The 25,458-nt window shown below is 37.1% G+C and overlaps 1 protein-coding gene and 1 non-coding gene across 3 annotated transcripts in view; one reads left to right on the forward strand and one right to left on the reverse strand.

The window, feature by feature from the left end:
- The first annotated feature begins 1,324 nt into the window (after window positions 1-1,324).
- The window catches only part of LOC140151130 (poly(A)-specific ribonuclease PARN-like), a 55,683-nt gene continuing 31,549 nt past the window's right edge, over window positions 1,325-25,458 (forward strand). For both annotated transcript variants that reach the window (XM_072173350.1, XM_072173351.1), the window contains exons 1-15: window positions 1,325-1,476; window positions 3,496-3,641; window positions 4,948-5,015; window positions 5,290-5,371; window positions 5,952-6,012; window positions 6,827-7,007; window positions 7,501-7,566; window positions 8,271-8,309; window positions 8,894-8,939; window positions 10,578-10,658; window positions 12,773-12,907; window positions 13,688-13,774; window positions 14,338-14,413; window positions 15,689-15,866; window positions 17,252-17,307. In XM_072173350.1, coding sequence (XP_072029451.1) covers window positions 1,458-1,476; window positions 3,496-3,641; window positions 4,948-5,015; window positions 5,290-5,371; window positions 5,952-6,012; window positions 6,827-7,007; window positions 7,501-7,566; window positions 8,271-8,309; window positions 8,894-8,939; window positions 10,578-10,658; window positions 12,773-12,907; window positions 13,688-13,774; window positions 14,338-14,413; window positions 15,689-15,866; window positions 17,252-17,307 — 1,321 coding nt within the window. In that variant the 5' untranslated portion in view covers window positions 1,325-1,457. The remainder of the gene's footprint in view (window positions 1,477-3,495; window positions 3,642-4,947; window positions 5,016-5,289; window positions 5,372-5,951; window positions 6,013-6,826; window positions 7,008-7,500; window positions 7,567-8,270; window positions 8,310-8,893; window positions 8,940-10,577; window positions 10,659-12,772; window positions 12,908-13,687; window positions 13,775-14,337; window positions 14,414-15,688; window positions 15,867-17,251; window positions 17,308-25,458) is intronic.
- On the reverse strand, window positions 11,060-11,131 carry Trnai-gau (transfer RNA isoleucine (anticodon GAU)). Its single transcript has one exon. It is a non-coding gene; the product is annotated as a tRNA-Ile (tRNA).

Raw genomic sequence — 25,458 nt, forward strand, 5'->3', positions numbered from 1 at the left:
CGAAGTAGGGGCCTTAAATCGGTAGGCCTACTTATAAAACGTCGTAAAAAAAAAAAGGGGGGGGTCATTGCATGGGTACAAAAAAAAAAAAACGGGCGGGGGGGTCATTGGGTACAACATTTTGCAAAAGTGGGTCATTTGGTATAACAGTTCAAAAGAGGGGTAATCGCGTTCGACTTCAAAAAAGGGGACCTATTGACAGGCACATATACCGTCACCTCCAAAGTTGAGTACCCCCGGACGTTTATCATTTAGCCTACCTTAATGATATAATGATAATGCTAATGATTAAGATAAAATTACCAACACAGCAATATATGACACCATTAAAAACAGCAGGACCAAATGGGAGTACATATTAGGGACCGTTCACAAACACTTGTTGGGCCCGATGCAAAAAGGGGGACCTGAAAATTTTTGACCCTCCTAAGGGGGGCCCTGAAAAAAATGACCACAAATTTTCCTGGAAAAATTAAGTTTATATGCTTTTCTATGGGGTTGACCCATAATTTTCATGTCAAAAGGGGGGGCTGAAATTTTGAGGTCTGTAAAGGGGGGGGGGCGAAAATTTTTCGCTATGAAAGTTTTTTTTGCATCAGGCCCCCCTTACAAGTGTTTGTGAACTGTACCTTAATTTAATTTAATATTGCTTTTCGTTTTACCTTTTCAATTGTATTTCCACTCTAATCATGTTGTGGCCCAAGTCTGGAATATACGGTACCCCGGGGGCAGTGCGCAAAAAGAGGTGAATGGAAGAGAAAGAGGGGACAGTGGAGCGAGAAGGGGACTGAGAGGAGGGAGTAGAAGAAAATGAGCCATCTCCCTTGCCCGGGCTCCCTTGCCATGGCTATATATAGGGGAAGGGAAGGGGACCTCCCCCTTCGGACGTCTTGCACCCGAATGCTGACCAACGCGATTTTAAAATATAATGCCCGATCATTTGTAATATAAGAAAGGATGACATGGAAAAAATAAGAAAAGTTGAACGTAGGATTGTGTAGGCGCCTAAAATGCTAAAATTTGCGGGCTGGAAGTCGGGAAAATAGAAATAAAATAAAATGGTGAAAATGATGCATCAGATGGCTTCATTTGGGCTTTCATTTTGATTTTTTTTTAATTATGAGGGGGCACATTCCCCTCAGACACCTCGCGCCGCATAACAAACTTTTAAAGCGACTCGCCAGTCCCTATCAAAATACCCTGGCGCCCCCTAGGCGCCGCCCCTGCCCCTCCCCCAATAAAATTATTTTAAATTTAAAAACACTTTCAATTTATTATATCGATTTGCCCAACACTATTGCTACCAAAACAGTTCGTGATTTGGAGTTCACAGGTCATGTGAAGATTTTGTTTGTGTGGCGGGTCGGATGATTATATTGATGAATTTGTGGTCCTTTGTAGGAAATTCCGGCACCTAAAACAGTTATCAAAGAATTTGTAGATTTCAGGCATTGAATATGGATGTAACCAAAACAAGTGAGTCGATCTGTAATGCTTGTTTTCTATGTAAAAATACGTAAGCTTAACCAGTAATTTCGGTATTCCGGTAAGCTTAGCTCGATTAAATGAAAAAATATTTTTTAGACCAATCAAACCAATATGGGTGTAGTACGCCCTTAAAGTTCAAAGTTGCGTCAAGGCCAGGCACCAGGCTTAAAAATCCTATGCGAATCCGTGAATTAATTTGCGCAAAGATTCTTGTAATATCAACTGTGAATTCAATTTCATGTAGATTTGTATATTAAAGGGGCATTTCGTGATCCACAGCCTCATCCCCCTTTTTCTCAAAAAAAGTTGAGATTTTTATATCACTGGAAACCTCTGGCTACATAATGTTTATGTACACAATATTTCTTGCAGATTAATTCGTTTTGCAAAGATATCGTGAAATTTGAATTTCGTTCTGGTGCACCAGAACGAAATTACAACGCATTGTCTATGGAGCAGTGTAATACACATAATCATGCATAACTCGCAAAGCGCAAAATCGGAATCAACTGAAATTTTGGGAATAGGCTTTTTTTCGTGGAAATGTACTGAAAAATGTCATAAAAAGAGGATGCTCGGATCACGAAACACTCCTTTAAGGGGGTACTACACCCCTCGATAAATTTGTGTCTATTTTTGCATTTTTCTCAAAAACTAAAAACACACTGGTAACAAAGTTATGTATATTATAGGGGCAAGGAATCCAATTATTACACTGGAATTTCAGTGACCCAAGACAAGCGGTTCGTTATTTATGATAAGAAATAAGGTACCGCTAGGATGTACCTCATTTCCGATCATATATACTGAACCGCTTGTCTTGAATCACTGAAATTCCAGTGTAGTAATTGGATTCCTTGCCCCAATAATATACATAACTTTTGTTACCAGTGTGTTATTATTTTTTGAGAAAAATGCAAAAATAGTCACAAATTTACCACAGGGGTGTAGTACCCCCTTAACATGACCGTTTGCAGAAAGAAATAATATGTACAAATGTACCAAGTTTGACTCTCGTTTTGACAAAATACTTCATTTTTTAAACAACTGAACCCCCAAAATGGCGAATTATGGTACCGTACATGTTTAGGCACTTGAAACTTGATTCTGAGTTTAGCGTCCGCCGCCCACGTTATGAATTTTGTGCCGCGTTTGAGATGTAAAATCTGAAAATAATTCATTATTAATTGTGCAAATTACTACTAAACCTGAAAGAAAATTTGTTCTTTCAAATTTTTAAACCCCCCTTTTTTGTATTTGAACCCTTCAAAAACTATAGAAAGCCTTGACAATTATTAGAAGAATTCATGTAAATATTTGAGCATTAAAAATATACAGATTTTTGACCCTTGCTCTATCCAATTATTTCAATTATACCTGGGATACCAGGGTAGACAAGAACTTAGCCTAGCCAAAATGTTTTTATCAGATGGACATTGTTTATATTGTAAATAATTTAACTAGGGGTACTATAAAAGACCTATTTTTAACAAATTGGTGCCAATAAGAATTATTTCATAATGTTCTGCATGATTGTTATTTTTGTATAAATGAGTCAATCCCCCCCCCCATTTCCCCCAATCCTCAAATGTATACGGAGATTTTGGTACAAATTGGAGTGAAGAAGATTTGTATACTTCGGAATACATTTAGTTTGTTTTAAAACTTGAAAAACAAAAAGCAAGATAATTTTACTTTTATAAAAGTATGATGTGTGCTGTTTGTGACATTAACTTGGGACTGGCGATTAATTAGGCCTATATAGAATGAACAAAAGCACATAAGCATTGGTAAAAGGCCGCTGATAATGAAACCTTGAAAATAATGAATACCGGGTAATGAATAATGAAATAGTTGCCTCATTATGACTATGAGCTGAAAAAAGTGGGACGCTAAACTCAGTATTGAGTTTCAATGGCTTATTGAGTGTGCAAAACTAATCTGTCTCGCAATGTAATTGATTTTCTGTACACTTTTATGTAAGATCTTCAAATCTTTTTTTTTCAGATTTCAAGAGTGCCTGTCGCATTCTGACCGACGTCATCAAACACTCGTCGTTTGTTGCCATAGATGGTGAATTCACAGGACTCCATAATTATGTAAATCCTAATGCATTTGATACACCTACTGACAGATATCACAAACTTAGACAGGTAAGCTTCATACACCAACATTTTTCCTGACTAGAATGATTGTTTAACACTTTCTTGGTGGAAAAGCATTTCAGATAATATGATCCTTCCTTCAGGATGGGCTGATACAGACTGCAGATGACTGGGTGCTGTTTTTATGTCAGTCAGGAGAGGATCATAAGTGTGATTTGAAAGCGGGCCCCACTCTTCTATTCATGATCCTAGGATTATTCTCTTCAAATCCAGATTGATTGTCCTGTACTCGTGTCTTGGTCCTCAAAGAATTCTTTTGAATAATTACACATATTTTGCAAAAACCTTTTACACTGCTCAGATTGGATCAGTTTACGACGTAAACATGAAATTGGGTTCAGATTGGGTAATTGAATCACATCATCATCACAATCACATCACTTCATTCGCCGATCAATCTGCGCATCATCGCATGATGCAGGCATGCCGTAGTTCTTTTACGTGATCGGTCGGCCAGTGCGAAAGGCTTTTGCAAAATAGTGTAGTCGAGTCTTTACTTGTTAGACACTTTATTGTGCTATTCCAGTTGAAATCCATACACCCCGTATGGAAGACATGACCTTAATCTCCCACACAGGGGGTGTAGATTTCAAATGGAGTCATCCATTCAGGTAACCCCATTTAAAATACACTCCCAGTACGGACGATTTGGTCATATGTTTCATAGGGGTGTATGGATTTTAAATGAAATGTCCCATTAGGTAATTTGTCATGTACATCTTGGCTCAAGTGACAGCCAGCAATTTGAAGCCCCAGAATGGCTATGTTATAAGCTGCCCTTTTTATTACAGATCATGTTAATTATAAACATCTCAAAAAAAGTAACTAACCCCCTTAAATAATGGCCATTATTCAAAAACTGGCTATTGTATTACAAATCTGTAAAATGCGTTGGAGCTCAGAATTTATTTCTTCATATTTTGACACCTGATTTGTTGCAATTGACTAAATATTGACGTCACATCGTACATTTAAATCAATGTAACCCAAGATTTGAAGGTTGTAGTAAATTGTATTGATTTTGTATTCAGTATAATGGAAGAAAATCTGTGTCATGATATCTGAGTGTTTTTGTATTGTATGCAAGTGCAACTTTCAAATCTGGACCTCGCTATATTAAATTGACTGGTGTTTTATTGTTTTCTGGGCTATCGTATCAAATGAGGTGTCAAAATGCGCAGAAATAAATTCTGCTTCCAACGCATTTTACAGATTTGTCATACAATAGCCAGTTTTTGAATAATGGCCATTGAGGTGTTTACATACTAATTACTATGTGTATTTTTCTTTTCAGGGTTCAATGGACTTCTTACTAGTTCAGTTTGGGGTGTGTGTCTTCAAATATGATGGCAAGAATTCAAGGCAAGTTATTGTTGATAATAAATGAGTGTGAGTACGGAATAGGGATCAAATTTTATTCATCACAACTTGACCGCAGATGTTGAAATCTTGACAAGCGAGTCGTAATTTAAAGCAGGTCTTCTCCAATGTGGTGCATGGCCCAATAGATAAAACATTTGTGAGAGTAGGACTCACTTTTGTCTCATTTCACACACTGAATTGATAATTGTACACGTTGCAGGTTTTAGCACAATTACATATTTTAATTGGTAGTTGTTTCTCTCACTACTTTCAGATATGTAGCACATCCATTCAACTTCTATGTCTTTCCACGGCCAACACTTAGAGATGCTCGTGATCAGAGGTTTCTATGTCAGGTAGGTGACAGTGTCAGGGTATGAGTTGAATTTCAGGTAGTAGACCTATTGCACTCATTTAAGTTTCCTCTTCTGTGCAAGTGTGTGTTATTCATTTTCACACATCATCCCTTCATTTTACGATTAGAGCTGGTCACAACCTGTATAGACCACTTGACATCACTGTTTATCAACAAAGGCGAGGGACTCGTCTATCGATATGCTCGAACGAGCCACTACACTGATCAATGGCTTTCTTGTACTGTATGAAATGTGGCGGGCGATTTAAATGCATGTGCCCTTAGCAGACTATGATGCGTACGCACACTGCAGGGCAAAGAACAATGTAAATTGTCATAATGCGCACGCATACTGCCGGGCAATGACGTCACATGCCAAGTGGTCTATACTGATAGCTGGTCTCTACTTTTTATCCTTAAAAAAACAAAAGTTATCTTTTCGAAATTCTCAACTTAGTTTATACCTTGTGTGTTATTCCCCCATTGGATGTTGTGCCACATTTACCTAATTTTAACTTTTATACTACTGACCTTTATTTTTTATTAAAACACAATTTCTTTTTTTGTATTTCATTGTATAGAGTTCTAGCATGGATTTCCTTGCTAGTCATGGGTTTGATTTCAACAAGGTGTTTAGAGAAGGTAAGTTCATATGGCATGTTGTAGTTGTTCTAACCGTGAAAGGAACCAGGTATAATAAAATAATTGATACGCATTTCATACAACTGAAATGTTTCAAAATTTCAAAATTGCATCTAACTGTTTTCGAGATATATTATACTTTTAGCTATCTTTAAGCAATACACATAACTATAATCAAAATATCTAATTCTCGATCATCTCAGCCATATTTTTCCAGATATAGTTCAAAATTAAATATTGTGGGCGTTTCCCCACTCCTGAGAAACATCATGCCTAAGCACAGGGAAAATGCGCTATTTTTGAGAGTAAAATGCGTGCACCAGTTTTTGAAAATGCGTAAAAATGCACAATTTGCGCATTTTTTACCCAAATGCATGATTTTTCTCCCCAAAAGTTCAAATATATGCAATATTAAAAAATGTTCACTGTCTTTCTTCTATACTAATTTTCTTACAATTTTTTGCATATTTTCTATACTTTTTTTAACATGGATTGCGTTGCAAATCATTATGGATTTTTTGATTTTAGTGAAAACTTCAGGTTTTTGGAAAATCTGTACTTGAAAAATGGTTATTTTGGGCAAATCATTTGCGGTCGGACCTAAAATGCGTGATTATACCCAAAATGCGAAATTTTCTGCATTTTTTTGCACATCGCGCATTTTCCCTGTCCTTAATCATGCCCATGGGGCGGAAATGACACCCTTATCAAGCCTTGGGATCTCTTTTATAGAACCCATACCATTCCTCTTGTGTGTCAGCTTTATTTGTCTCAAAATTTCAGTCTCATTTATAATTTCTCTCTATTTAAACAGGTATACCATACCTTACACCAAGTGACAAGGAAAGAATGCTAGAGTTAGTTCGTGAGAGACATAACATGCATGAGCAAGGTTTACCAGCTCCGCCTGAAGCAAGCCCAGCATTTGTATCCCCTGCTGCCAAGAAACCAATGGAAATACCGGAAAAAGAGAAAGACTTTGTCAATGGAGTCATGTGAGTATCTCTATGCCAATATGCCCAAAAATCCATACCACATGAAATCCAGAGACAAACCTTATTAACTTTGACCTTAAGCCACTGTTTTTAATTTTAACATTCAAATATACCTTGCATCCTTGTTTATAAAATGGGTGGTTTCAAAGACCTGTCTTAAATTGTTGTTGATCTACATGTAGGATGACGCAGTACCGGGTCCAAGACGGCATACTGATTATTAGCTATTCTGTAGTCTTCTGCAGAGTTCTTTGCATTTGTATTTACTGATTTACTAACCTTGATTATCACATAAGGAATGGGTCCTGCAACATTACCCCAGTTGTACTGCGATATGTTAGCGATCTTTTACTGATATTTTTCAATAGCCAGTTGGAACCCTAATTCAATACTTATGCAATGTGCTTCATCAAAAAGAGAGTGTGTGAAAGAAATGTAGTGCAACATGAGTTGGAGTTAATATTGTTCATCTTTTATTTCCATTTGTTAACAGAAAGCTTGTAGAAGATTTCATCAATGATTCAGGGAAGCAGACGTTAAGTCTTGAACCTTGTAATGGGTGAGTACTTTGCCGTGGTATATAAATTCATGCAACTGATTTTTATGGTTACATGAACCACTCTAAGCCTAACCCCCTCAGGGCTTTTTCGTGACGGGAAGGGAAAGAAGGAAGGAATAAAGAGAGAAAAGAAAGAAAGAAGTTGTTTGCTCTGGGTGGGATTCGAACCCGAGACCCTTCGCATGCCAAGCACTGGGTCGGCGACACCTTGCCACGTTATCGGTCTTGGGCTTCGCTGGCCAGCTGAAACCGTGCCTATATATCACTTAGGGCGATTAAGTCATCACACCACGTGGGATGCACGCACGAACAGCGCATATATCAAGTAGTATTTTGTAGTACTTGGTCCTGTTAGGGTTAAGTTAATCAATGAACAAGAATATATTAATGATATATTGCACTCCGGATCTTAAGGCATTGACTACTCCGACACGCCTTAACACTCTCAAAATACATGAGACAATAGCTTAAATTTCAGTACCTAATTCCCAGCCGTAAATCCTAACTCTTAATATTAAAAATGTGTTTCACCAGCACTCTGCAAATACCTTCTATTGTCAAGTGCAACACTCTTACCAAGTTGCCATACATAACTGACGATAATGTGAATAAGTTCTAATTGAATTGCAAACTTGTTCTGAGTCCAAATAACACTAGAGGGCAGACTTGTCAGTAGTTAATTTGATCCATGTTTCATTTTTCAGGTTCAGAAGAAAGCTGACATACCAAGCTGTGAGGTCAAAGTAAGCAAACAACTACTCCCTATTCCAGAAAAATCTTTTAAATGAAAGAGTTCATATAGGATGTTACACAAAATAGAATATTTTACAGCTTAAGTGTCAAACCATGATTAGAATAGAGTCCATTAATTAAAAATTATACAGTAGAATAACGACTTCGATTTCTGTTCGTTGCTTCTGAATTTATTTACTTACCAGGGGTGGGTTGATTCTCCTAAAAGCATGCATATTTTACATGCAGTAAGTTAACAGGATTCCCTTGATTCACGCAAGGCAAGTTTATGGGAATCAATCTTGATTCACAAAAAGTTCAGAGATATTGTACCCCTGGATTTAATCCATCGTAAGTACCCTAACATATGAATACTATAGAAGAGTTATTACTTACAATGAATTTTGGACTTATGATTTGCAGTAACTCTTTGTGAAATCAACCCCAGGAGTTCTAATGGTTGACCTTATGTCAGCAAGTGTTATTTTTACTATAATTTGATTTACAAAATAAGTGTAGAACTGGAGTTGGAGTGGGGTACATTTCTTTTTTAATCTTTTAGTGTTTTTTTGTTAATTTCTCTGTATGGTTTCAGATTCACATCTGGACTTCATTTAGACACACAAACAGGGGAAAATAAGGTAGGAAAATGCATTATATCAGGGGTTGAGAACCAGAAAGCCATAACTCACAAAGGAATATTTTGTGAGTTAGGCTTTCTGGCTCTCAGCCCTCGATATGATTAGTTTATTTTCTCAAAATTGTTGGTGATGGCATGATGATACAGTTGCATACACTTGGGAGCTATACCTCCTTGGCTTTGCACAAGCTAAGTTTTATAACAGAGTAAGATAATAAAAATAAAATAGCAAAATCTGTTTCTTTCAGTATATTTAAATGTGACTAGATAATACAAACCAATTGCATCAACACATTCATTGTTGAACAAGTATAATTAAAATAGTCTACCTCAAACACCCTATTCAATTATAAAGTGCTTCCAATATCAATACTGTCATAAATTCAGCAAGTCCCTGTGACCGCCCTCCCATGTGACCGTTCACTCCAGAAAAAAGGGTCTACTTGCTTTTGATTTGACATTGTACTTTTTGTAGCCAATAGGGATGACTGTCAGTTGCCCCAGCCTGTATGTAATGTCTGATCCATACTGTAATACCTGTACCCACTCTGAAGGTACTGTCTTATGTACAGACAGTACATTAGCATTAATGAGATAATTTCATTGTCATTTTTAGAGTGCATAGTTTGCTCTCTGTTACAAAGTCAGTAGACCATTTTTTCTTAGGGTATTGTATTTCTCAGGTATTGGTAGTTTCAGCAGGGTGTGAGAAAGAAATTACCATTGCTAAAATTGCTTTAAAAAAAAGGTGTACGATACCTACGAGCATCTATCAGTGAAGACATTGAAGGTCATCTGCAGCATATCCATTGAAGCTATGGTCGTCTTGCCTGAACACAAAGACAAGATAGTCTTCAAACCTACCATCGAATCAATTTACCGAAGAAAAGGTCTATAGCTCAACTCTTGTCCACTCAATTGCATTATCAGTCGCAAACCAATGGAATGTTGTGCTATGAGCCTCTGTGCATGCATGACGTTGAGACCAGGGCTTAGATAATGCAAGGTAAAGTCATTCAATGTCAGAGTTACAGATATTGTTAGATAAATCACATTGGTGAATATATGTATTTACCATGGCATTTCTTGTAATAATTGTTTTGCAATAATTGAGTTTATATTGCAGTCATAACTGAGTCAGAGACAAAGTATTAACACGCTAATCCAACATATGCGAGTAAGACATACATGGTCTTTTATGAAAGAGGGTGGGTGGAGGGGGGCGGGTGTTTGTATGTATGTAATTGTTTTTTATTAGATAAATTATGAAACTTAGGCTATTAGGTTAAGGGGGTGTTTGTTCAGGCCTTTTTGGCCTTCTGAGCATCTCTTCATTCAAATGTGTATGTTTTGCTGTTATTGTATTGTTGTATTTTGAATGAAATAAAGATTGATTGATTGAAAAGATTGATGTGAAATTTCTTTAGAATTACGATCCAGATAACTGTCTATGTCTTCACGGTTTATGTTACGAGGTAGTCTATTTTGTTGACAGTTTTATGCTTGACTAACCACAAACCCATCAAAACCTTGTTTTCTGAATTCCCAATATAAAAGCATAGCAAGCAATTGAACTATGAATTAATCAAACTGTGCTTCAGTATCTAGATTAATGGGAAATGTATGGTTGCTTCTATAGAATGAACGATTCATCATGATTAGGAAAGCAGGGGAGGAAGATCAGAAGAAACTTGAACAACAGAGGCTCAAGTCAGACTTGGTGAGTAGGGATTAGCTTACAAAATAATGATCCGGCTATTCCTGTTGATATCCATATACCCCTATGGAAGTTATGACTTTAATCTCCCACACAGGGAGTGTGAATTTCAAATGGGGTTACCTGAATGGGTGATTCCATTAGAAATATACACACCTTGTGTGGAAGATTTAAGTCATGTCTTCCATATGGGATGTATGGATTTCAACTGGAATGGCCCATTTATAAGCTTAGTGTACATACATTGCTCATACAAGTGATATATATATATATACAGCAAATAAAGTAGCTTACAGGGGAAAGAAGAATTACGCATCGAACACTAGTACATTTAAACAAGAATTTACAAATGGAAACATAACATGCATAGGCAGATATACCAGAGAAAAAACTCCGGACATACCTGCCTGTGCAGGGACTTGAACCCCAGACCTCTCGCTTATCGGGCGAGCTCTCTACCACTGAGCTACACAGACTGTCCCTGATAAACAGGACTCAAGTCTGGTACTTATGGATATGAGCAGTCAAGGGTGAACAGACTTACAAACAATACATTACATACCAGTATACGAGATCAATTAATGATGCTTACCCGCCAGCCTAATATAATCATACAAACAGAGGAAGAGGCTTACTCATCATACACTGGAACATGGAAACATTCAAACATTACAACTAGCGCACGAGATCAAATTAATGATGCTTAATCGTTATTCTTATTATATCAATATACAGGGAAAGAAGAATTAAGCATCGCACACTAGCACATTTAAACATGAATTTACAAATGGAAACATAACATGTATAGGCAGATATAACAGAGAAAAAACTCCGGACATACCTGCTTACTTTGTGCAATGTACATGAAATATAAAAGTTTTAAATAAAATTTGTTTTTTGAAGTTTTCAAAATGCAGTTACTAATTGTGAGAAATGAATTGAATATTCTTAGTCAGTGGCCGTGGTTTAGCTTGTAAGCGCTGAATTTTATTGGTGTCTGCATGCTGTCTATCACACAGTGCATGGCAGCAGCAGAACACACTTGCATTCTAGAGTGTAATACGCAAATGAAATTGTAGTGCGGCATCCACTGCTCAAAATATTGGACCTCACACGGTAGAGGAGAGTTAAAACAAAAACTCATATTGTTTATTTAGGGATTCAATCATGTTTCACCGTTGTTCATCACCGATTAACAACGATGTGTCCGCGTCATCTAAGTGGTTTACGAAGTAAACCATGCAGACGCGCCGGACAACGAAACAAGCTAAAGATGTCTAATTCACATGATTCTCTCATTAGGAATGTCCGTTTGTCATTCCCACTCAACCTTACAAGAAGATCGCTGTATTTCTCTGTTGATATTAGCAATAAAACAAAAGAACAAAGCAGTAATATTTAACTGCTACGGCCAACATACGAGGGTTCATGTTTTCGCATACGTTCCAGGCATGACGATTTTTACGCGCTCATACGTAACACGTACACGTAACCTTGCGTTCGCGTATACGCTACTGGACTGTGGATTCATCACCGATTAACAACGCTTGGCTCCTGTACAAAGGTATAGGAAGAGTTGTTGAATCTCTAATTGCACTGTAAGTATTTAGAAGTCAATTTGGTTAATTGCAGAAAAACGGTTTATAGTACTTCTAGAAACACTGATTAAGTTGAAACACTTGTTTGCACACAAATTATAAATTGGTTTCTTTTAGGTGTCTTTTGAAGATTTAGTCAACTGGTAGCAAATTTTCAAAAACAAACAAAGTTATAACAACCCATTTGCATCCTGCATGTTCAAGCAGTCAGATATTTTCCCGAAATAAGTTATTCCAGTTGAAATCCATACACCATATGGTAGACATATGACCTTAATCTCCCACACTGGGTGTGTAGAGTTCAAATGGAGTCACCCATTCAAGTAACCCCATTTGAAATTCACACTCCTTATGTAGAAGATTAAGGTTATGTCTTCCATAGGTGGTGTATGGATTTCAGCTGAAGTGCCCATTCCCCTATGTACAATTTCTGCCTAACCAAGAGAATTTCACTCATTTCCCCAAATTTATAGAAGATTTTTAATTGAATTATTGATTGATTTCTTTTCTTTTCTTTAGGATGAAGTAGATGAGGCGGCAGGCTTTGCTAGGGTGATCCAAATCTTGTCAGAATCAGGCAAATTGATCATTGGACATAACATGTTATTAGATATTATGCATACACTACACCAGTTCAGTTGTCCCTTACCAGAGGTATGTATATGCAGATTTTATTACCACACATATGTCAAACATTTTAGTTGTTGCTCATTTTTGCTGATATAATGTGCCCACAGTGCACTATACTATGATCAGCTCATAATAGGTGGGACTCATAACATAGTGGATTGATAGAGAATGGCGAACACACAGCTGGGTGCAGTTGCTACAAGAACTACATATTGTGTGACTGATTCGCGCTTATGTTAATTTAAGCGTCAGGAGAGGAAAAGGGGCTATTCCATTTGAAATCCATACACCCCTATGGAAGATATGACACAGGGGGTGTAGTTTTTAAATGGAGTCACCCATTCAAGTAATGAATTCACACTCCTAGTGTGGATGATTAAGGTCGTGTCTTCCATAGGCGGTGTATGAATTTCAACTTTAATAGCCCAATTTGGTTGAGGAGTAGTATGGCACACTGGTTAAGGTCTTTGCCTTTGGTGTAGAAGGTCCGCTTTCCCTGTGGTTCATCTGGAAAGGTGGGGTAGATGACCCATATAAAGTCCTTGTTACAGTCAGTTCCAATCAGGGTAACACCTGATTGTCGGCTACACTTGTCCATCCTGTAAAATTGCTCCGACCGGCTATCTACGGCGACCAACTTACAGCCTCCACCAAGTCACTTGACTTGTATGTAGTTTTGTCAGTGTTATCTCACTGGGTTCAGCTGTTTGTTTATGCTTGACAGAAAAAAAAAAATCTTGAAAGGAGAACATTGTTTGACATTGTTTTTTATATATGATGTTATTATTTCTTGTTTTGTTTCAGTCATTAAATGAATTCAAGGCTCTAGCTACATGTGTGTTTCCAAAGCTCATAGACACTAAAGTAATGGCATCAAATCAACCGTTTAAGGTAAGAAGACCCATGATTGCAATTTGGTTAACTTTTTACACACTGGTGTTGACTGCAGACGACAAAGTCTAAATTGTCTTTGAATATCCAAAAATATTTAGAATTGGATTCATGACCTTATTTAGAATCAGCATGAAAAATGCATTGAAATGAGTACTAACAAGCCCACTATTTGTTCAGTGGTTCTTGAGATAGTTCTTGATATTTAAAGAAAATATCCCAAAATTTTTTATGTTAAAGCCTATGGTCAGCATGCAAAGCATATTTAGCAATCAGAGAATAGGTAGTAGTATTAACCTTATGAGAATATAACATACTTTGAGATCATATTGTTTGCAAGAAACTTAAGGAACCAGAAAGAGAGGATCTTAGATTAATAATGACACATAGATTGGAACGTCCTGTGTCTGTGTGTTCTGAGCATTCTTGAATTTTAGCTGATACCTGGCTTTCTCGCATATTTGAGCTTTTACAGAGTGCTCAACTGTTTACATGCTAGCTTCTTTTTGTGCTACATACATCTGTTTGAGATGAATATCATTTGACATTATTTTTCCTTTCAGAATATGATACCCAGTACAGCTCTTAATGACTTATGGAAGCATTTAGATGGAAACCAATTCAATAAGCCTCAATTTGGTAAGAACAATTGACACTCTATGAAGCCCATTCTTCTACTTGTCTTGTGCCTGTTTTATTTGTTTTCTTCCCAGTTGTTTGTGTCAACAAATTTTCCCCAGAGTAGCCAGCACATATAAACGTTGAAAAACAACAACAAAAAAACGGTGAATCTGGCCTGATTCAACCCGGCAACCTATGTAATACTAGCACAACGCTCTAACCAACTGAGCCACAGAGGCACGCTGGAGAAGAGCGGAAGATGTAAATCTATAGGTATACATAAGTATGACTGTATGAAAGTTATTATACTTAATTCTCTGGGTTGATAGAATGAACAAATTTTATAATTTTTCACCAGAGCAGCCAGCGCACATAAACGAAAAAGAAAAAAATGTTTATGTGCGCCGTTCTTTGTCTGCCGCACACCTGTACAAGCCAGTACGTCCCTCATGAATGGCCCTTTGTGCTCCCATTCACAAAGGACATAATACAGACATACTATTGGCTTAAACCTGTGCGTGAAGCAAAGAACACCAACGCAGCAGCCAGGACATCTCAAAACTACCAACTTGCGCATTTACACTCATTTTGTGGTAGCAGATGTTCTTGAAAACACTAACCAGTGAAAATTATGTTGGAGAAGACACTTATTGTCAAAATTTTCATCACCTTTTAATACCTTTCTGGAACAATGTTACAATACCAAATTGTAATACTACCAGCCTTTGTGTAAACTTATCATTCTTGACACATTCTACACATGCAAAATTATTGTTTTAATTTTTGGTTGGACAGGGTGTGTCCTCAATAACGTGATGCCCAGACTAAAAATGTGCAGGGCTCAACACCTACAAAACCAAGGCGTTCGCCAGGTACTTAAGTGTTAGTGCTGCCATTGAATCCAAAATTGTGTGGCAAATGTGTGTTACAGGTGTCAATGCAGGGCATGCGCGTATTTTGGGGGGGGGGGGCTTTGGGTGCGCGAGAAAGTATAAAAAACTGAAAGAATGCACCTAAAATCCCCCCCTTTTTTTTTTTTTTGCTCTTCACTTTTTCAAACCACCAAAAAAATTTGGGTCAACCTTTTCGGGCTGTTGAGGAAGGGGCGGCAAAATTTAATTTTCTTCAGCCCCCCGGGTAAGAGCGCCACGATGCGCCACTGCAGGGCATTCATTTCCTGCATTTGTCCACTGTAGGCTTTGATGTATTGATTTCAACTGGAATAGCCTATTCAATGTATGTAACATTAGAATATGAAGCTATTTATTTTTTCTTTTCTCCACCTCTTACCAGAGGTAGCACAGAATTACACCGATTACACCAAGTCAGAGCAGTTTCATGATGCAGGGTATGATGCATTTATAACAGGGCAGTGTTTTGCTACAATGGCAAACTACTTGGGTACCTTCATGACTCCACCTCAGAAGAGAGTGTCGCCTTCATCTCAGCTATTAGAACCATTTCTCAATAAGTAAGTTTTGAGTACCGTATAATTCTGTATGAAGAGTTCAGATGCAAAGCGGATAAACACCATTTTCAAACATTTTGAGTTAAGCGAGAGACAAGATTAAATCTAGTCAACCAGATAAACATACCTTGGAGCAACCAACGTTGCGGCCAGAACCACTGACCTTCAGCTGGGTTGTGATGTTAAACACCTTGACTCCCGATGATAATTTTGAGTTAAGTTTAGTTTTTGTTTTTTGTAGATTTGTATGGCGTTTTCAACTCCTATGGTTATTTGCGCCAGTACTCACTCCTTTGTCAAATTGCACCTGTATATCTTCATTCAGTCACAAAACGTTGCATGGTTCACTGCATCTTACTTATTTCCTTTCAGCTTGCTGCCACGTTGCATATGTTTCTTTGTGTAAACTCGTACTGTGATTTCAATGTAATTTCTCAGTCTTGTAGTCTTCTTAAAACAAATGGTATCTCTTCAGAGCCACACATAGGCCGAGTCAGCCGAGGAAGGGCTAGAACGTGGTCAAAACTTTACATGATCCTCCGCTAGCTTGACTTCCTCTCATCCAAGCCTGTTCCCCATTGCCCAAGTTTGCGTTACCCATCCGACACCACATGGAGGTTTGGGTTGAGTTGCCCGCGAACAAATACTATGCCAGTTCTGCGGGCCTTGCCGGACTTTGAGTTAAGTTCACCAGCATTTGCCTTATATACTAGATGTGATGGGTTGCCAGTCTGATGAAATCATTAGTGTAGTGGTGAAATGTCACTAAAATGTTAGTTAAACATCTTCATTTTTTTCTTTAGAATTGTTAAAAAAGAACAACATTTTCCCTGAAGAGAGATACATGTATATTCACATCAGATATGCACAGTGTTGGCACTAACCTACATTGGGCGTCCGGGACCCCCAATGTACACCAGTTGGACACCCAAATAACTTCTCATATAGTAAAAGCCTGTGGATCCCTTCCTGGTAACCCCCCCCCTTAGTTTTAGCGTCTAGTGCTACCCTTACGATGTGCATGTGTAATGACCTGCTTCTCCCTTGTCACATCAAGAGATGGTGACGTGCAAGTATTATTTGCTGTATTTTATTATTATCACTATCAGAAGCTCATTTAAACAAAGTGCTTGAGAATGCTAGTAAAGGTATTGTTTTCAGCCCCTGTCCTGCACCTATGATGTACAACAATTCAGACTTTGGTCTCTTTGATGTACTTAAAGTAACATATATTATCATATGAAATGATACTAAGTGCATTACAGAGGCTAAAACATTATTTTAATTCTCAAAGCATGTAACATTTTAAGGCAGAAATTTGCTTACCTAACTAATCACTAATATTCTCTAAGTTCTTACTCTAAATTATTTGCTATTTTTCTTAACAGAGTATGCATGTTTAGAGTCCAAGATATACCATACATGAATCTAACTGGAAAGGACTGTAAGTATATCAGATGTATTGGGCTATTCCAGTTGAAATCCATACACCCCCTATGGAAGACACAACCTTAATCTCCTACAAAGGGAGTGTGAATCTGTGATTTGAAAGTGACCACCCCTGTGTTGGAGATTAAGATGATGTCTTCCAGAGGGGCTATACGGATTTCAAATGGAATGCTCTATTTTGGTACAGAGCACCAATATGTGACATGATCTGGTCCATGGAGGCCAAAGGCAGCAAATTTGAAATGGAGATAATGGCAAAAATATGGAGTAAAAACAATAAAATACATAAAAAAATACACATCACAAAATCTCATAACTTCAGAACCAAGTATGCTAGAACTTTGGTGTTTTCAGTATATGATAGCCTAATGTTACTACAAGGTAATAATTATAGTAACTCAATTTTTAAAAATGCCTCCTTTGGCCCCCATGGAGCAGATCGTGTCACATATAATACAATGTATACAGAACTTATAGCCCCTTCCTATGCACAAGGCTTCATATTTGCTACTGCCTGGTTTTTAGCCTAATTATGCCAAAACAGTACTTTTAGCATTAGGGGGTTATGACCAATCAGTGTTATCAATATACCTCGGATAATTTCTACACGGAATCAATGTAAATGTCATGTCACTGATATGAGAACCTTCCTCGGTTCAGGGTGTGCAATTTGTTGCAGTTGCATGCCAAATGCATTTTGGTGTTACGTCTGCGATTGTGCACTAAAAGTACCGTGGTTGGTTGGAGTATTTCGTACTGTGTATCATACATAAAAAATTTATTATTTGGTCCTGAAAAAGAGTTAATAAAAACCACTTTATGACTCTTTATGACTCTCTAGGTCATATGATATGTTATATCTGATTATTTTACCAAAATTGTTTGGAGAATCTCTTCCAATTACAGGGCCCCTGGGAGAGATGGTGTTCTTGCTAAATTGGCAGGATGTTATTGACATATCTGATGTCATCAGTTTGATTAAATACTTCATATCTTTGTCCTGATGAATGATGATTTGCAAACCTACACATTTTCTCTAATATGTTTTTGTTTTTAAGGGTAAACCTGTATTAAGTCAAAAACAACAACAAACGAAAAATGCTTGAAAACAAGAATTTTAATAATTAACAAGTCCTTATAAACATGTTACCATTTATAAACTTTAATTTTAAATGTATCATTTTCAAGCTTAGGAGATGAAGATTTCAAAATACCACCACCTCAACAAAATTGGAACCTTTCAACCATTGAGTCACAAATTGGTGGCCTTGTTATATATGTGACCCGATCTAGTCCATGGGGGCCAAATGCGGCAAATTTGAAATTGAGATAAAAGCAAAAATATGTAGGGGAAAAAAACAATCAAATACATAAGAAAATACGCATCACATAACTTTAAAACCAAGTATACAAGTCTTTTGGTGTTTTCAGTGTATGATAGCTGAGTGTTTGCATAAGGTGATAATTATAGTAACTAAATTTTCAAAACGGCCTCTTTTGGCCCCCATGGAGCAGATTGTCTCACATATGTGCTTGTCCTTGTCTACGGGCCACGTTCAGATGATCTAAAGGAACTCTAAATTTGCTTTTAAAACTCAAGTGACACTGTGAGTCTTGATATGGGTCAAGGTACAAAGTTTGGTTTTATTTGAGTTATTACTGCCCATCTGATATGGGCACGGTGGTGCAGTGGTCCGGTCTGTGAACACAAGTTCATCTTCTGTACCTTTTACCCATCCAGTTTAAATAGTGAAACTGGTGATATCATGTCATTTGCTAATTCGATATCTCATGATGAACACGTCACAGGACGTCTTTGTTTTGAAAAGTGAATATGCAACTGATGCGACTTAGAATTTCCTGTTTGTATTTAAAGCCATAGTGTATGATTTCCGTCATATTTTAATTTTGTTATTCTTTACTGAAATATAATAGTAATAAATGTCAGGAAAGGTTTTTATCCATTTTAAGCTGAAATAACAAGATATGAAAGAACCCACACTGGCTATTTTGGCCGTTTAATGTGGGAGTACTATGGATGACTTAATTGTTCCGTTTGCCTAACAAACACAACAGACTGACTGATTCCATTTAAGCTGGGACATGTGTAAACATTACAATTAAACCAAAAATAAAATCAGGTTTAAAAAAAGATTAACTAATTTCATATTATAAAATCATACATTTTGCCTGTAATTGATGTTGTTGATAGCCAGAGAGGGTATATTGCTGATAGCAATCGTTAGGCAAACATGATGCGTGCTGAGAATGAAAAGGGCTCAAAAGCTATCAAATTCATCACTCATGACGGTCAATTTTGAGCCTGTTTCATTCCCAGCATGCATCACTTTTGCCTATCAATCGCTATCAGCAATAATAAATATACCTTATCGAAAGCCTACCCCCACTTTATCCTAAAAAAATCGAAATTTTGGCATCAGAAGAAAGCTCTTTTTTTGCTCATAATCCCAGTGAACTGGAATGTTAGGCCTAAAATATGTACCATTTAGATGTTGTGAATGGAAAAGTGATAGCCTCATCCCCTATGGTGGTTATCACCCATACTGTTCTATGGGCCGCTGTGAAACATGTTTTTACTTTTAAAATTAAAGTCTAAAGTACAATTTAATTAAATCGTCGGAAATCGGATGATGGTAAAGGCCTCAATGTGTGGAACAAAACACAGTATGAAAAAATCTGACCACACACCTTCAAGGGGACCAATTTTTGTATGTTTGATCTTTTGGGTAAATTATATTCCCTGGCTAGGTGTGGCTATATCCTAATGAGAATGACTCGGAATTGTCACGTGCATAATGCTATGGTAAATCACCCATATTGGTTTATTATGCATGATTGCTGCTATATATGGTAAGAATAAATACCAGACTCATCTCAAGTGGAGGCCACTTCAAATCATCGCAAAGTCACATGGTTGAGGAATGATCTATGGATTTTTAAACTATTTGACATGGAGATGATTTGAAGTGACCTCCACTTGAGATGAGATCATGAGTCTGGTATTTATTCCTAGCTATTATGTAAAAAGAGACACATGTAGCAGCCGACAAGTGCATCGTTTTGATATGGATGTACACAAATACCTCCAGCATTTGTTGACTCAGAATTGCCCTGAACATAATGCTTTGGTAAATCACCAATATTGGTTTGTCATGCATGGAGACAGAAATATTGAACCTCCTGCATTTATCAGTAAAACCCTGAAATCACACAATAATTTGTGCCTTTAACTTAAACTTTGTGCCTTTGACTTATAAGCTTGATCCTTGCAAAGCGTGCATTATTGGCACACGGCATTAGACACAGAACTCATACAAACACACACTTTAAATAAAGTTTATCAGGTGCATGGCAAAGGAACCCAGAGGTAAACTATTTTGCCCACCACAAGCGACATGCAAACATGGCGGGTCGGTTCTCTGTGGGTCTAATCTGTTTGATTCTACTGGGCTGTTCCAGCTGAAATCTATACACCTCCTATGGAAAACACAATCTTAATCTTCCACACAGGGAGTAAGAATTTCAAATGGGGTCACCTGAATGGGTGACTCCATTTGATGGTGATATTTTCCATAGGGGGTGTATGGATTTTAAAAGCAATAGCCATTAGTTCCCAGGATATTAGCATTCTTTTCTTATCAAATGACTGAATTATCATCAGAACACACCCATGTTTGATGATATTGTAATATTGCCTTATCTAACTTCCTGATTTATGTCATATGCTGAGGATGGTTGGGTTTTAAACAGTGATTTCAATTAGAGTCGTATTTTGATCCATCTTTTAACAGTGTTCCCTTTAACTAGCCTTTGCATTTTTGATAAATATCTGTAATCTTACTACTGGTCTACAATCTTAGAGGTCCCAGGTTCAAATCTTGGTCATAATTCCTTTGTCTATGTAAGGACAGAATAATATCTGATCACATTTTTAACTTGTAGCAAATCTTTCAAAACTAATTCAAAGCTATGCTATGCTTCCATCTGCTGAGATGATAATTCCCTTTTTGGCAGAGGAGCACAGCTAACTAATTGTGATTCAATTTGGATACAATTTCTCAGAACAGGTAAGGCGTATGGTAGTGAAACCTGGTGGAACAAAGTGGAACACCACCTCTTCACCTGATTACTCTTTGACTTGCCATTCATTCAGTGCTATAATATTGTGACTAACCTCTTATAATTGAAGACTGAATTAAAAAGAATAGTTTGCGTATGACGTCAGAGCAAAGGCGCGACGTGATTGGTTGCTGACCTGCGCAGTAGGCCATATTTGGTCTGGTTGACAGGACGTCATACGCAAACTAGTCTTTTAATTCGGTCTTCAGTTATAATCACACTGTAATTGAAATAAAGGAGAAGAATTTACAATTAAAAAGACAGAAGATAATAATAAAAGAAAACTGACAGGTCAATCTGTTACTGAGGGGTGAATATACCCCAATATCTATAATTTTGTATATTAATATTATTTGTTTGAATTAACTTTTGAATACAATATTGAATTATTATATAAATATAGAGCAAAATTGCAAAATAAAACAAAATACAAAAGTGTACATTGAAGAAGTAAATCTGGTTGACTGAATGAGCTATATATGCAAGCGCAACCACATTTAAATGTATACTCGTCCTAACATAATTAACATAAAATAAAAATATAAAACACACTAAAGCTAAATGGATACAACAGATCAATTTGGCAATGGAAATAGAAAACAACTAATGTAAAAAGGCAAAGAGCAAAGAACAAATTGGGTCCGATTCATAGCCAAACTCCAATGTTCACATTAGTACACGTACACATACAAAAATAAATACATCATTTATATGAATGTCTATTAGGTAAATCATATAGACAAAAGAAACACCAAGAAGTGGGATTTATACCATGCAATGCACTTCAATAATTCATATAAAAAACAATCTATATCCTATTTTGAATCTTGACAGATTTTAAGTAGATTCATTAGATGAATGTTCATTCCAAAGACGTGTTTGAAATAAACATAGAATTATATTACAAGCATGAGAATTTTCAGGCTTTTGCCTGAATTCAGGCAGTTTTATTGTCCAAATTTATGCATTTTTATTTTTTTTTTCCAGTCTGTTTTTCAGGCAGTTTAAAAAAAATCCATTCACATGCCTGTAAATATGAACATAAATATAATTGATAACATTTATGACATATCCTGCCAAAATAGACCTGAATTTGGACAGGCTAGTTTCACTATGATAGAGACATTTAAATGTAAAAAATAAAGGGAAGAGAAAATGGCCACTAAATTCATTTATAACTTCAAGGTGCATTTATTAAAGAAGCTAGTTTTAGTCTCTAAAAACACTATGTAATCTCACTTTCTTGATAAATTGACTTGAGGTATATGTTGGTGGACAGGCCGCATTATAATGGTGTGTATGGTAAACTTTACCCATGTAAATGTTTTGGGGAGGCACTTGTGGAAAATGTGCACAGCCCCAATACTATCTGAAGGTTAAACTGGGCTGTACGGAAAATCAATTGTGCAACCTTAAAGCATATGCAAATTTCCAATTTACACAATAACGAAACCACATGACATTTTATGCATCCATTATGATGCATACAAACAATTTGATGTGAAACGCGGTGCTAACACGCATTGATCACATGGGCGGGAATGAACCCTGAACCAGTGTGTACAGGTTGCAACCTATTTACAGCTGTGTTTCGAAATACAACCAACCGTATCACAAAGACCAGGCTACATCTAATTGCAATGCGGAAATTGTATTTAACATGTATACATGTAGTCATCAGGGTTGCCAAACCTTGCAATTTGGTAGCCCAATTGGGCGACTTCTGAAGATTTTCCCCGCGACTTTTGATCATTTTCTGTCCCATAAAAACCAATGGTAAAGAACAAATTTGGGCGACTTTTTAACATTGTCCCCCGCGACCTATAGTAGTTTAACTGTGCCATAGAAACTAATTGTAAGCGGTAAATTGGGCTACTTTTCGATTATTTGACACAATATTTTGGCTGAAATTTTTGGCAAACCATGTAGTCACCATAGCTTTCTGAGAAGAGAAGTACTCTAGAGCCATGTGAGCATGCTCTAAAGCCATGTGGCTTAAATTTGTCAGTTTTGTGCAGTGTATAAATTTCATGTTGAATTTTAGCATGGTATTTTAATTGTTAATTATGGGCTGTCACAGTTGAAAACTGTACACCCCTATGACCTTAATCATCCACAGAGAAAGTGTGAATTCAAATTGGGTGTCTGAATATGGGTGACTCTATTTGATATCTGCACGCCCCCTGTGTTTCCCAAATAGGGGGTGTATGGATTTCAACTGGAATACCTCAATTTAGTTTTTGTATCAAAATAAAGTCATTTTTTATGTTATAGTTTAGAGAAAAGCTTGCATTTATTGTGTGTTTGCAATCAATTAATTAGAGCATAGATAAACTATGAACATTAAATCCAATAAAAAAGTCTGCAGTTCAGTGTGAGAATTTTGCTGTAAGGTATTTGAATGTGTGCCAAATTCTTTCTTCAATAGCTCAAGTTTCCAAGAAATCAAATAAAGTACTTTGTGAACCTAGCTGGGATTCCACCTCTTGCTGTGGCAGGTAGCATTGTTGGGCTGTTACAACTGAAATCTATATACCCCTTATGGAAGACATGAATTAAATTTTTTGACACAGGGGTGAAGATTTCAAATGGAGTCCCCCATTCAGGTATCTCCATTTGAAATACACACTCCCTGTGTGGAAGGTCATGTCTTCCATAGGGGGTGTATGGATTTCAACTGGCATAGCCCATTTGTACATGTGTATATATAGTGACATAATTTCTTACTTAGAATGCCCTTTAAATTAGCAGGGAGTTGGTTGTGCCAGCCCATAGCATGTGAGAAGAAAGCTGGGGAATCTAGCAAGCCATGAACATCACCCGGGAACATTGTGGCACTGAAACTTGGTATACTGATTGGACTATAGATCTGAAAGGGGGACGTGCCAAGAGGAGATTCCATACTCCAATCTGATTGGTCAGCAAGGTTATTGATTAACTTAATCATAAAAACCAGGTGGAACTGGTTTTGAAAGACTGACTCAAAATTATTCAATCCAAAATGGGCTTAAAACCTAAAGGCAGTTAGTTAGATTTTTTTTATAGTGACCTGGTTGAAATAGAACTTTTGACTTTTACCCAGAGTGTTGACAGGGACATAGTTAGAAGGACTTTTTATCCATGTCCTAGGAAATTTATTTGGGACCCTGGTAGTTCATTATTTTTAAAGAGTTTTTCAGTATCATATAAGGGATGGCTTCAATATCCAACACCTGGTCGACTGCCAGTGCCCTGGCAGAATCAGTGGTTTTACAAACAATAAAAACCAGGTTTGCGCTGAGATATGCGATGTGAATCGTGCATTCAGAAATAGGTAGGCTTTTGCAAGTATTCACTTTAAAAAACAATGGTGCAGTAGTAAAGGATGCCATGTCCATCAGGCAATTTTCATCCAGTTGTTGTGTTATGGATGTGCCCAGAACCGTAGATGGAAATTTATTTTTAAATATAGCAAGTTTGGGTTTCTCCCATGAATATTTTCTTTGCCATAGTTTTCTAGAATAAAAGGGGATCAAATGTGTCCTGTCTGTCAAGGTAGAATTAGTCATATATCTCAAAGATGCAAGATTTATGCACGCAAATGGCTATTTCTAATTTCCGTATTTGTAATTTAACAAGAGATTTTGTGGGCAAAGCGGATACCATGCAGGTTTGCCGGAACAGGCTTTCTGTCTGCTATACATAGATATTGCATCATAAAGATGTGTGATTTACGCAATGGCTATTTCTAACTTCCGCGTTTGTAATTTAACAAGAGATTTTGTGAGCAAACCGGATACCATGCAGATTTGCCGGAAGAGATATTTGCATCTGATGTGCATCAACACAAGCTGTATCAAAATGATTGGTACCCTGGGATTGGCGCAGGGGATTGGTACCCATCAGTTTATGGATGAGTCTGACACAAGCCTGCCTCTTCCCAGTGTTGTTTTGGGAAGAGGCAGGCTTTTCAATAAACATCAAAATTGATGGGTACCAATAATTTTGATACATCCTGTAGCATGGG

The sequence above is a fragment of the Amphiura filiformis genome, chromosome 4 (assembly GCF_039555335.1).
Source record: "Amphiura filiformis chromosome 4, Afil_fr2py, whole genome shotgun sequence".
Classification (NCBI taxonomy): Eukaryota; Metazoa; Echinodermata; class Ophiuroidea; order Amphilepidida; family Amphiuridae; genus Amphiura; species Amphiura filiformis.